This window comes from Poecile atricapillus, chromosome 1, assembly GCF_030490865.1.
Source record: "Poecile atricapillus isolate bPoeAtr1 chromosome 1, bPoeAtr1.hap1, whole genome shotgun sequence".
Taxonomy (NCBI): Eukaryota; Metazoa; Chordata; class Aves; order Passeriformes; family Paridae; genus Poecile; species Poecile atricapillus.
In genome coordinates, this window is record NC_081249.1 from 48,832,847 (window position 1) to 48,846,820 (window position 13,974).

At 41.3% G+C, this 13,974-nt stretch overlaps 1 protein-coding gene across 5 annotated transcripts in view; it reads right to left on the reverse strand.

Moving 5' to 3' along the window:
- The window catches only part of SLAIN1 (SLAIN motif family member 1), a 51,033-nt gene extending 40,532 nt beyond the window's left edge, over positions 1-10,501 (reverse strand). For 4 of the 5 annotated variants that reach the window (XM_058848359.1, XM_058848382.1, XM_058848373.1 and 1 more), the window contains exons 1-2: positions 9,741-10,329; positions 6,520-6,659 (exon numbers count right to left, since the gene is read on the reverse strand). In XM_058848359.1, coding sequence (XP_058704342.1) covers positions 6,520-6,659; positions 9,741-10,189 — 589 coding nt within the window. In that variant the 5' untranslated portion in view covers positions 10,190-10,329. Of the gene's footprint in view, positions 1-6,519; positions 6,660-9,740 lie in introns of all 5 variants that reach the window. The other variant, XM_058848368.1, reaches the window with a different exon arrangement.
- Positions 10,502-13,974: the final 3,473 nt, after the last annotated feature.

The following is a 13,974-nucleotide window of genomic DNA, read 5'->3' on the forward strand; positions in this document are numbered from 1 at the left end:
AAGTACTCAGATTAGAGCTTACTGACTACATTTCTTTATCAGGTAGAGTAAAAAGGTTTTTATTTTATTTTATTTTATTACAAGAACTGTTGCATAAACGTTTAGGTAAAAACAAATGATTAGTGTAAATTTCTTATTTCCATGAAACATGAACAGAGATGCTGAATGTGAAGCACTTAGGAAAGCAAATGCAAATAATCAACTTCTTTCTAATATATTAAAATGCAATGGCAGTTGCCAAGAAGAAGGACTGCATGATATGTTTACAGGACTGTAGACTATCCCAGAAATAACTGATCAAGATATTTAAGGATCATGGCACAAAACCACACAAATTTCAGTGTGAAAAAAAGCTTCCCAAAAGATGCAATATTGTGAAGACAAGAACCAAAGGGCTCCCTGAAAGTGAAAATACAGAAATAAACCATTTAATAAAGAAGCAGTGCTACCTCTATCACACTTATCTGCATTCTAAAATGTTATTCCCAGCTCTCTTCCACAGACATCAAAAACAGACTGTGAAAGAAAGACAACGTGAAAGACAAAAGCTGTAACAATAATTTGGGGACTAACAGTGAGCAAGAAACACAAGACTATCAGAAGCAAAAATGAAATTACAGAGGACAAGCTTCCAAATGCCCTCAAGTCAATTATTAAAACCTAGGTTTCTTTTTAATTTCTACATAGGAAAGTAGTTGCACACTTCAGAAGACAACCCAGGACTAGTACTCTGCTAGGTAACACTAAAAGTGCCTGTACTTTTAGCATAAAGCAGTGTTGATGCTACTTCTATTGTTTTTTAGACACACACTGCATTACAGGATTTGAACTTACATTGTGAGTGTAAGTTATTTAAAATAAGAATAAGCCTACTGAAATCCCCACATGAAATTTAACAGTGTTTCTAGCTGTTTAACCACTCATGATGAGATGATAATCCCAGCTCAGAAATCAGCAAGGATTAAAAAAAAGCACACTCTAAAATGGGATGGAAAGAGCTAACACCACCTCTCTACCTTTACAGACACTTCTGAATTCAGCTTCCTCTTGCAAGAATGACAACCAGAACTCTATTCTAAGCAAATAATTGAGCTGCACAACAATCAATCCCCAAATATTATTAAATTCTTAAATAGTATGTATATTGCAATTTAATAAAAAGTGGAAATCATATTGAAGAGCTGTAGCAAAAAGGCAAGAGACATCTCTGAAATTAATCAAAAGTGTCTGATCTTCTATGCATTTGTTGCCATAAGGGTTTTAAACCCAACATTTCTATCTTCAAGTGTACTTGCAGAGTAGCAATGTTACAGTGGCAGAAATATTCTGTTTGAAATGCAAGTCGAGTATCAAACCTGAGTTTTTCCAAATTGAACTACACAAATCCTCAGCAGCTGTGCTAGAAAATCCAGAGATATCAGCATTTGCAAAACCTCTAAGAAGTGCTTGGAATTATGCAGCTGTTACAAATTACTTCAAATAAATGAAATCTATTAGGAAGAAACTGTTATGCATGTATAGGCGCACTCCAAGCACTAAGCTTGTATTGCAGCAGAAGATGCCTAAATGGCCTGACTTCCAAGATGTCACATTTGTCAAAAGGTGCTAAAATGTGAATAAGAGCTCTGGCTGTTTATAATTTTTTATTATCAGAAACATACACAAAAAGGAAACAAACCTCTCATGCCACTTTTTTCATTCCTTTCATTCTTTCTAGAGCTTTATTTTATTTATGATGGAAACAACAATCGTCTGTAAGCTTCTGCACATTATTACTTCCTGCCTCAAAAGCATCTTGCATAGAACTAATCTGCATTATATATGAGCAAAAAAAGCTAGATGAAATTTTATTAATCCAGTTCTGAGTACCACATACATATATGATCCATCAATGGACAGCAAATAAAGTTAAACCTAATGACTCTACTTGAGAAAATAAAAAACACACAAAAATCCCCTTTGCCCTTGTTTCAGCACTGAATCCAGCTCAACCATACAAGATAAAAACTTTGTTCACTTACAGTATTTTCTGTTTGCTTCTGGAGTTAACAGACTACTGCACAGAAGTTCCCTATGAGAGTGGTCTCTTAACAGTTGAAGTGTATTCTGTATCTTAAAGACTCAAAATAAATTATTTCACTATGAACCCACAGAAAGTGGAAGAGAGTTAGAATAAGGGGAGAGAGAACACTGCCTCTTCCTGTGTAAACCACAAGTTATACATCCAGGTAAAACCTTCCATCTGGGGCCCTACCAGCCGTAACCTACCAGATTTTTTTTTTTCTTAATAGGTAAAAAACCACTATACTATCAAAATAAATAATTTTGTTTGGTCTCCTCACAGTTTATCTTCTGGGTACATTGTATGTTTGGGTATCAACCTTAACTAATATTTAACACTGGGATCCAGCACAATAATGAATAAAATTCGTCTAATGAGACCCTTTGAGGAATCAAAAATAATGGAGAGAAACAACAGTAGATATATTTCACAACACATCTTGCCGCCCACAGATGACGTAACAGCCTCCATCCTGAAGCACAATAATAATTTTAAACTTTAAATAATTTTGCAGCCAACTGCAAAACCTACGGACCTCAGCTGCCTACTGTTCTTAAACATCTGAAATGGTAGTTCTGAATAAGAACTCATCTAAGCCAAATTCTGAATCTACCCAGTATTTCATATTGCCCAATAATGAGGGCACATTATTCAGTTTCCTATCTGGAAGGCTGAATTGGATGAGTTACACTTTGAGACCCTGTATAAAAGCTGAGCTCCTCCAGACTGACTCCTTGCTAAGTCTTCTTAAATCCTCAGTTTATCCACCTGCCTGCTTCAGAGCTTTTTGCAGAAGTCAGGCATGGTATCTTCAGCCAGGATGCCAGTCACTACCATCTCAACAGTTTCAGGAGGGTTATACCCATCTGCATCAGCTAGGATGTTTACAGGTCACATCTCTTCGCTCACTGAACATAATGCATGTCCCAGCATCTTCAATTACTGCCAAGAAAACACAGAAGAAGCTCTACCACACCATTAAGACTGTTAGGTGACCCTGTTCACTTCAATTAACCTAAAAAAATAAAATAGACAGAAGGATTAAAATCCAGTGAGCTAACAGACTTTATAATATACAGGGAACTACTGTAAGCATAACAAACCAGAAAGGTTTCAAACAGAAGATAACTGACAAAGAGTAAAAAGAAAGATGTGATCTAGTCCAGCCAACAGAGATAAAACAACTAAAACAAACAACAAATGTTACCTCGACACTGTAACTGCTCACAGAAAACAGGAACAATTCCAAACAAAGATCTTATCATAGGAGGTTACTTCTAACTTTCATCCTCCTTAAAGCTAGCATGCTTAATCCACAGAAACAGGGTTTGTAATAAGCTTAGCTCATTATAAATATTATAAAAGCTTTACCTACTTAGTGGTAGACCAGAGGAATGTTGAGAAGCTTGCCCAAGTTCTCACAGTGGTTCACAGAAGAACCACCTGCTGGAGATCACTTCTGTGCTTATACTAAACCTCAAGGATTTATGCCAAGATGAATTCTTAACTTCCACCATGAAATACTCAAAACAGTCATTTTCACTAGAAAGAAACAGGCTGGTGACCGCAGCAAAGTGAAAAGAAAATACCACAATTCAATTTTCTGGCCTGAAAGACCAAGTAGCTGCTGGACTATTTAACTGCCTTGGACTGCTTAGGCAAAAGTCTCTCACAAGCTTTTTAGCCTTTTTATGAGATATCCTAATGCTGGGATATTTAAAAATAAATGAAAACTTTTATAAAAATCAGGATGTAATGTAGTTAGAAAAATTCACACAGGCAGGAATAAGTGAGGACAGGATTAAAAATCCTAGTAAGATAACAACTCAAAAATAAGGCAAAATTTGTATTTTTTCTTGGCTCACAGCCCTTCTCTCTGTATGAACTTATCCAGATATGCTGACTTTGCAGTCAAAAATCAATTTTTACTGCTTTTTATTTCCATGTGCACTCTGGTGTCTAAAGAGCTGTAACAACTAAACTGGTTTAATTTTTGGCTAATGCACCGTGAACTAAGGAAATTCTACCGATAAGCTATTTAAGAAATCACTCTCTGATACACTCTAAATGTTTTCTGACTACTCATTTAATAGTTCTGAAGTACTTCAGTGTTAACCATTGATTCAGAGCCAAGCAGAAGAGGCACAACTAGATTTCAAAATACTCTGAAAATGCCCTTGCAATGCATATAGCTAAAAGGGGAAAACACCATTCAACTTCCAAGTACAAAGTTTGAAACTTTAGTACCAGAAAAGAAGAATGTCATACTTAGTGAGTCATTTATAAAATCTGGATGGATTATGTGTATGTATTTATACGTGTGTGTTACTGATTAAGTGCACTGCAAAACAAAACATAGGAAAGTCAGGTTACAGAAAGTTTTCTGTACTTCAGAAACCAAATTATTTGATTCTTAGAAAAGTCTCACATCTGGTTGAAAAACTGAGGAATAAATATATATGGTGAAACTAGCATCTAAAAATTTAAGACTAAGAAGGATGACATTTGCTTATTATGTATTACTTATAAAGGTACAGTTGCTCGAAGAAAATACTTAGAAATACGAGTGTTAATCAAGTCTTAACTGACTTATTAATTAAAGCAATTTTAACAAAGAATTGCTGCAGTATAAGCACAAGTCTATTCCCTCCCTGAACATACTGCTCCCATAACAGGTTTTATTTATGGCATACAATTTCTCAGAAACTTTTTACAGAGCTCAGGAAATTCATGAACCAATTGCCATGAGCAGAGCATATGGATCAGAGTAACTCACTGTCAACATAACTTGGTGACATATGTCACTTTGCTGCGACTTCTGCAGAGAGAGAGACTGAACTGACAACCATAGAGTGATTTTAATTTGAAACTTTTATTGCCTATTCAATTTAAATAAATCCTTTTAAGGGGAAAATTAGGTCATGCAGTCGTCTTGCTTGTTTCTACACTTTACAGGCTTGACTCAACTGTCCATACTTCCATGTGCCTGCCCACTTGAGATGCCTTGGGGAGGCCAAGGTATCATTAAAGAACAGAAAAAGCACAGGACTTTTGGAAGGTCTCCATCTGTCCTGAATAGAAATCAGCATAACAGGCCATCTCAAAGGATACCGGTTACCTATGTGGGGCAATCTAAACAAGAGGCTCTACTCCAAATTGTACTCCATTGTTGGAGGCCCAACCCCACACAGATGTATCTTCAGGCGAGCACATGGGGCTGAGTGCCAAGCACCCGTTGCTGTCAGTGGACTTGAGAGAGACACTAAATTAATTCTACACTCAACACCTAAACCTTGTAACTTGAACAGCTCCCCTGATGCCTCTGACTCTACACACAAAACTTCCATTGACAGTCAAATATGATACTTGGCTCACCCTATGGAGTATGGTATCTGATACTCAGATACCAAATTAACAAACCAAAGTCCACCCTAAAACTAGATGGGATTATTACCAATATAGGAACCACAGCTTGGCCCACATAACTTGAGGCAAATAAGCTCAACTAAATATTTCTAGATCAATAATCATTGTAGCATCTTTTATAGTCAATGCAAAGACACTGATGCCTTCAGAGCTTGATTCAGTTAAATGCCTGATTTTGGACAAGACTTATCCACAGCTACCCATATCCTCCAAAGCATACAGGAACATACTCAATTTCTCTTAATGACAGCTGTAGCTAACTTATACAGCCATGTGTTCACGATGTCATTAGCTTTATTCCTTCTTCCGTCATGTTCCTGTATTGTTCATTTTCTTCTTTCCGAGTGAGTTATAAACCTTAACACCCTCCCTTAATCACTTTCTTCAACAACACTTAATACAATCTTAATGAGACCCCAGATGGTAAGAAAGTAAGAAAACTGCTGTCTGGCATTTATTTAAAACAGATGTCGGATCACACAGAGAACTCTACAAGTTCACCAGCCATCAGACAGATTCAGTACCTGAGATTACCGAGAGACCAACAAAACAGCACTACAGTCAAGTTACAGCTCTTCTTGGTGTGTGCTATACTTAGCAAAGTCCTGACACTACATTAGATGTTGACAAATTAGCCTTTTAAGGTTTGTAGCCCCATGATAATTCTGACTCTACAAAAAGTGAAAAGCACCCTTTTTCAAACCTCAACAGATATACCAATAGTAAAGCTAGCATCAATACTTGCTTGCCAGGAGGTCCTCTATTTTAAGCTATGGATGAAAACTGACAAGCTAGAACAACAAGTTTTGCAGGAGAAAAAATGGGTAACAAAGGAGGCAAATACTTGAAAAAAACTAAAAAAATTCAAACATTTGTTAGCATTTACGTAATGAAGGAAGACTTGCATACATATGGAGAAACTGCACATCTGCCGTGTGTAAAGCCTGCTAAATTATGAAAACATCCAAGAGGAGTGAAACACCAGACCAAAAATGACAATCTCCTAAACAAAATTAACAAAGTAAGATTACCTTGTTCCAGTCTAAAGCATAGGGAACGTTTTGCAGCTTCTATCTCAGGAGTTGGATGATCCAGAACACGTCTGCACCACTGCATAGGACTCAGAGATTTCTCTCGTGGAGTGTGAGTCTTGGTAGGCAAGACGTACAACCTTAAACAAAACACAGAGAAGTATGAGCAAGATATGCAATACCGTGAAGTCGGCTTTTGTAAGGTCACTTTCCTATTAGATACGAATAATTTATAACATCTAAAGCCCTGCAAAAGAATATCTAATAAAAAGAAATATATTCTGAAATAGAAGAGTTTACATTAGTTTTCTTTCTTCCCTCCTCAGAAAAACAGGTGGCAAAATATCAACTCTACAGGTCTGGCACAACCAAACAAAGTTCAAGTAGATTTCACGTTAAAATCGTCTGTCTAATCACTACCATTGTCTGAATTTCAGCACTGCCCAAAGTTCAAATGCATTAGGTGCTGTACACACATCAAAGCTGCTCTTGCTCTTCCCTATATTTACTGGTGATTTAGATAATTTCAGTATCTCATTTTGTCTTCACCCAGATGAACTAGATTTTGGCCAAGTCTTATTTGTAATGATTAAAAAATATTTGATGAGAAACACTGAAAACCTATTTTCAACATTCAACACCAGAAAAAAAAAAAGCACATATGCAAAAAAAGCTAGTGTATGTACATTATTCTCAGACAAGAGCTGGCATCTTGATCAGCTGCATATTAGGAAACCAGGTTTCAAAGCAGATTTCATGGGAGAATTTGTGAGGCTGAGATCTGGGTTGCTACTGTCGCCCTGGCAGATTAGCAGGCACAACAGATGCTGATTCACCTGGGAGAGTGCAAATCTTCCAGGAAGCAAACTATTCTTGTCTGCTGGACAAGACTCTGACTCACAGATCCCTGGCCTGACCACCTCTGAGACAGGGGGCTAGGGACAACCAGAGGCAGATTCTCAAGGCACCAGAAAAACACTCCACAGACAGTAAAGGGATCAGGCCTGTACAAAAGGGCAAGAAAGGCAAGACCAAAAACTAAACAGGATTTTGCCGCTCAGGGGGTTCACCAACAGGTAGCAGCAGCCTTCCACCTTCACAGTTTTGGCTCAAGAGCTACCCACATCCCACCAGAGCACCCCTTTTCCAGTGTCTGCTCCATAGAGTTTTTTGCCTTTGAAGTCAATCAGCACTGTCTATCCAGTCCACAAGGAATAAAATCCTCACTGTGATTGCTATCTCTCTTGGCAATCCCAGCAAAGATCAACTACTGAATTGCTCTGAGGAGAGGACTCATTTCCCCAGACTTCCTGCAGTGCCTGACCACACATTTAAAAAAGGATACTGAGAAAACCAAGAAGTGAAGGGAAGAAAAGCTTTCAGGTTTCCTGTTAACCTGCAGAAGTGCTTCAAAAGCTAAACATCTGACTGATGATCAGACCTTCCTGTAAAAAGCTGAACACTACAAAGTAGTTTGACTTGTCCGCAGTTCCACAGGGTTGGCTGGTTTCGGGGTTTTTTGTAACTGCAGTAAAAACAAAAAAGCAAAAAAACGCAAACAAAACACAAAAAACCAAAGGTACTTAAGGCCTAAAATTACTAATCAAGAACTAGGATATGCACTGGAGGCTCTGGCTTTCGAGACAGCAGTTTGCTTTAAAGACTGAGATTACAAAAAAGCCCCAAGCAACTGGCATCACACACCTGACCTTTCATGGACAATGGCAGAGATTTATCCTTGAACTAAAAACATTCAACAGCTGAAACAACCCATTCTTAGTGGAATAAATTTGTTAACAAACCCCTGTCATAAAATTCTGCATGTGGACACATAGATGTGTAACATATTGGTACATTTTGGCACCCAAATCTAGGATTGCTCCCAGGGAGGAAATCAAATTGGAAATTTCACTACAGCACATAATGCAATGACAACTTACTACCACCCTAAAATGTAAACAAGGAAAGCATTTTGTTTAACAAGACATTATCAAACAAATTTGATATTCCTTAATGCTGGGAAACCTAGAAGTCAGAACCAACGTAAAATTGGATTTAAGTCTGGACTGACAAGCCCAAACCAGCCCTGAACAGACCAACCACATGCACAATGAAGCAACGCTGAAAGAAATTTCCACACGATTTGTACATGATTCTCAAAGGCCATTTTCAGAAACACAGTATTGTGCACCATGAAGCACATACAACAATCAGAAACATTTCTGACATTTAGATTAATTTCTGAACACTTTATTTTCTACCAAAATTAAGAACGTTTGAACACATCTCAGCATCTTTATACTGCATTTTATTCTTATCTGACATTAACTTTAGCTTGATTCAAAAACTAACCTCATAAGAAAGAAAGCTACATGGAAGCTTAGACACGTACTCTCAACCTGTTACTAAAATAAAGATCTGCCACTTCAAAACAATTCAGGATCAGTGACGTTCCACATGATTACACAGCCAAGATAGTATTCCAGCACTGTCCCTACGATGTCCGCCCACGTTGCTGAAACAGGTTTTGAGGCACTAGCTTTACTGATCTACTTGTATCTCTACCTTGCAATCTCCCCTTGTTTGTTTTTAAGGGATTCGTCCACGTCGATTTTACTTTTCGCTTTATTCATTTGCTATCCATTTCCGATTTATTCCATTTACTAGCACACTGCCGTGCCTTTTGGAGCTACATGTGCGCGTTAAACACACAATTCAGATCAACATCTAAAAGACAAAAGCCCTCCCAAATCCCTGAAGATGAGAGACAATTTGACAGAGATTTTAGGATGAGGAGGCAGCGCTGCTCAGATCAAGGCTTTCCCGGAACAAAATTCCGCTATTTTTAATTCCTTATGTAAACACGAGGCTGAAACTAGGCTGAGATCTGTACGATATTCCTCGGGGCGGAAAGCGAGCTCTGCTCCCCACGGAGGGCGCGACGCCCCGGGCCAGCCGGGCGGTGAAGACCAGACCTGAGCCGCGTCCCTTCCCTCGGCAGGGCGGCACGGTTTGGAATGGGGATGGAGAGGAGGGAAAAAAAGAAAAAAAAAAAAAAAAAGGGGGGGGGGGGGGGGGAAAGCAGATTTCAGTCTAAGCAGGGAGATAAAGTGGATTTGGGGGCTAATGCTAATCAGAGCCGGGAGACCGCTATGGGAGGCCCGGCCGAGGGGTACAGCCGGGCCGGACCGAGGAGCAGGGCAGGGCCGAGCCGCACGTACCATGTATCCTCGTCCTCTCCGCAGCCGTCCTCCAGCTCCAGCACCGCCACCTCATCCAGCACCGTGGCCGCCGCCCCCGGGCCGCCGCCGCCTTCCTGCCCGCCGCCAGCGGCCGGCGGCCCGGGCGAGGGTGTGAAGTAGGCGAGGGGCTCCGGCGGGCACAGCAGGGTGGGCACCGGGCTGGGCAGGCACGGCGGGGCCGCGGCGGGGGGGCTGGCGGGGCGCAGCCCGCCCGGGGCCGGCGGTGGGGCCAGCAGCAGGTGCGGGCTGGGCGGGCCGGTGGCCACCGCGGCGGCGGCGGCGCGGCTCCGGAGCTGCTCGTTCTGCTTCTCCAGCTTCCGCACCAGCTCCTGCAGCTTCTTCACCTCCAGCTCGGCGCTGACGGCAGAGCCGGCGCCGCTCCCCTTCACCTCCGCCATCATCGCCGGCTTCAGCAAGGCAGCCTCCATCCTGCCGGCCCGCTGCCGCCGCCGGCACCTGCTCCGCCGCGCCGCCGGAGGGCAGCGGCCGGCTGCCGGGGGAGGCGGGAGCGCCGGGGAGCGCCGCTTGCAGCGCTGGGGTCCGGCCCTGCGCCGCTGTGCCTGCCGCTCCGCCGGCCCCGCTCCTGCGCCCCTCCTGCGCCTCCCGTTAACGGCGGCGCGGGCCGGATCCCCTCCCACTCCGGCAGCCCGAGCGACGCGCACACGCACTCGGCAGGAACAAAGAGCCGCCCGGCGCCCCCGCCATTCAGCCCCGGGGAAGGGCGGCGGGGAGCACCTCTGAGGGGAGCCCCGGGTGTTTAAAGAAAGGTGCCTTCCCCCCACTACACCCCACCGCGTCTCGCCCCGCCCGCGGGCTGGATCCGGCCCAGGGCGCCGCGCCTCTCGTGAGCCGTGTAATTAGAGCCTGGTGGTGTCAGGGTTGTAATTATGCAGATTGAGAGTGTGAGGGGAATGGGAATCACAAATAGAGGCTTTGTTGGGCTTGAAAGGAGCTAATTCAGCCAAAAGCCGCCGTTTGTAGGTTTGAAACGTGCTGATTCTGGGAGTTTTGGCGCAAAGCGAGGAAAGCGACGTGTTTTTCAAGTTGCGTCGGTGGTGAAGCAAAGACTGAACCGAGCATTGCAGAAAACGACGTAACTATGTATTGATTATGTACAGGAGAACTGAAGTGAAAGATGCCCTCGTATTGAAATGACTTCCTTAACCAAATCCAGACACATAGGTGCGCTTGTAGTTTGCAAATCTTTGAGAGAGTGGGATGAATAATGTTCACTTATGGTAGTGGTTTTGCGTTGTCTTTCATTGCCCAGGACTATAAGAAGCCATTGCTTGGGTCCCTCGTGTCACCTAGGAGGTGAGCAGAGATTCGGTGTTTCCGAAGACAGCTCAGACATCACACAACCCTCCTTCAGTTCATTTCCTCTGGCTACAGCTTTAGGGGACAACCTTCTAAGTCACAGTCCTAAGTCTCCTGCAGCTCTGATGAGAAATCAGGAACAAATCTCGTAAATCAGGCAGGTTCAGATTAGATATTATAAAATACTTCTTCACCAAAAGTGTCATCAAGCATAAGAACAGAGTGCCCAGGGAAGTGGTTGAGTCACCATCCTGCAAATATTTAAAGGATGTATAGATGTGGCACTTGGGGATGGTTTAGTTGGCATTGCTGGGTTAGCAGACTCAGTGATCTTAGATGTCTTTGCCAGCCTAAATGATTCTGTGATTCTAAGGGTTGTAAGTTGCTCAGCTACCCACTAAAAATAGCTATTGGTCAGTCACTGCCCAATTCTTGAACATCAGCTTTAGGCAGAGCACTATCAGCCACTGCTGCCTTCACCCTGCTTTGTTACTGTCGCAGGTTTCTGGTGTAAGGATGAACACACACTGATTCTATGTTCAGGGCATCAGTCAGCTTTGAAATCATCCAGCCTGCCACAATTTTGTCTCTTTTGTTTATAATCTGGAAACTTTCTTCTGCACAGGACAACAGCACTCTTGCAGTATAGATAATAACAACCAGTCCTGTAAGAATGACTAGAAAGGAAGCTAGAGTGGAGCACAAAACATTGACTTCCAGATGATATAACTTCTATCAGTGAAGAGAGTAAACACACCCCCCCAGTGTACTGCTTTGCAACCAGATAGCGCTTAATCTAAAACTTTGGTGGTGTCTTCTTTGTCCCTTTGGAAGAAAGAAGAGGGAAATGTTGAGAGTGTAAAAGCCATCTGGCCCAAATTCTCCCATGTTTTATTAGAATGAGTAACAGAATCTAGTTTTCACTACTACAGATAGCTGTAATCTTAATTCCCTCAAGTAAAAGGACAATTGAGCTTCTTTCTACATGTTTAGTCAGAGGCAAAATGTATATCTCTCAGTTTGTTATCACTAATAATGGTACTAGCCTTAATTCTTAGAAGTGCATTGTTAATCCAGTAAGATTGCAAAATTATATAAAAATATTAATTGGCAGCATATGTAATGAGTTTATTATACATCACTACAGTGAAAAAAAAAGATGAAATTTATTATATCAGTGCTGGACGATGCAACGAGGCAGTAGAGGTTCAGTTGTTTATCATAACTTTTTTTTCACTGAAAGAGTAGTTAGGCATTTTAATAAGTTGCCCATGTAGGTGGTGGAACCGCTGTCTCTGGAAGCATTCAAGAGGTGTCTGGATGTGGCAGTTGGGGATGTGGTTTAGGGGTGATTATAGCAGTGCCAGGTAGATGGTTGAACTAGATGATCTTGGTCTCTTCCAACCTTGATGATTCTGTGAAATACTCAAAATAGATTCAAAATGGAGGAAATATTTATTTATTTATTTATTTGAACCAAGGATACAAAGTCTTTTAGTGGACCAGGGAAAAAACCCAGTAAATGGGTCTCTGAAGTTTTCAGTTGTCAGAACATGACAGAGTGCTCTGGATATTGCAGCACTAAAAATATCTTGATGCAGACATCAGTTTGGAGATACATCAGGAGACACATTTGAAGACAGGGTAGAGTATGTAGCATCATAGCACAGGATCTTAAGTCGCCATGGGATTGCTTGTCCTCAGTTATGAGTACAAGTAGTTGAAAATTTTCACATGCCCTCTACTGTTTCTGTCACCTACACAAATGTTGCATGCAGGCATTCATTTCAGAACTCAGCTGCCAAAGAGAAAAAGCTTAGGACTCAATGTTGTACCCTAGTATGGGTACAAATGCATTTTTCCCAGACAGACACATTGATCATAGACATCATGGTCCAGAGATTGACTCTTTCTTGACTGGGACTTCTTAAGTGAGATACCCAGTAGTATGGGTAGAAAACAGCTTAAAGGTATGCATAGTTGAGCTACCATGCTCACAGTCAGTGTGGAAGATGCTGGCTTTTCCAGGCATTTCCTTTACAAGTGTACAAGGATCTAGTAAAGGGAAAATATGCACTTCACTGTGTTATATTTGTTGCTCTATTTTAAGTGTACTTGTAATTTCACTAACACATAATTCCACTACTAACATTGCTTCAAAGAGAGGTGCTGGCAGGTGAAATTTTTGTTGATGAATATACCGTCCTATGGTTTTCAGGTTGGTCTGTTTTGATACTGCAAAGATGATTTGAACATCTTAGTATTTTCAATAGTTCAATATATTTAAAAATATATTTTTAAATATAAATTACACTCCTCCCAATATTGACATTACTAATAAATTGTTGATGAGCTCCATTCAGAAGCCCAGCAATAGCTGATGAGTTTGATCAACCCAGAACTTCATCAGCACTTTACAAACCACACTGAAGACTTGATGGTTCCATTCTTTTTTAAGGCATTGATAAAATGTGTCTAACAACAACTCCAAACACTCTAAAGTGCCTGTGAAACCTGTTACTCCTGGATTTGAGAAATTATATGCCCTAAATCAGTAGAAATCTGCTATAGGATGCTACTTAGACAGTATCCTATAGTAGGAATTTCTGAATCAGTGTAGTTACTAATAGGCTGTCAATGCAGAGAACAAAGAAGCAGGAAGTCCACAAATCCCATCTGCTCTTTTCTGGTAATAAGCTTGTTGCTTTATGCTGCAATAGCTGCAGGCTGGATCTGCCTTTCAGGCAAGCCAGTAAAGAATTAATTGCTGTAATCCAGTCTGGGCTATACAAAAGATGGGTAACAATAAGGTCAAAGCATCGACAGTGAACTCCTAAAGTCTTGTGAGGTTATTTTAAAGCACAGTTCCAGTCTGAAAAATGACTGTGAAAGTAGT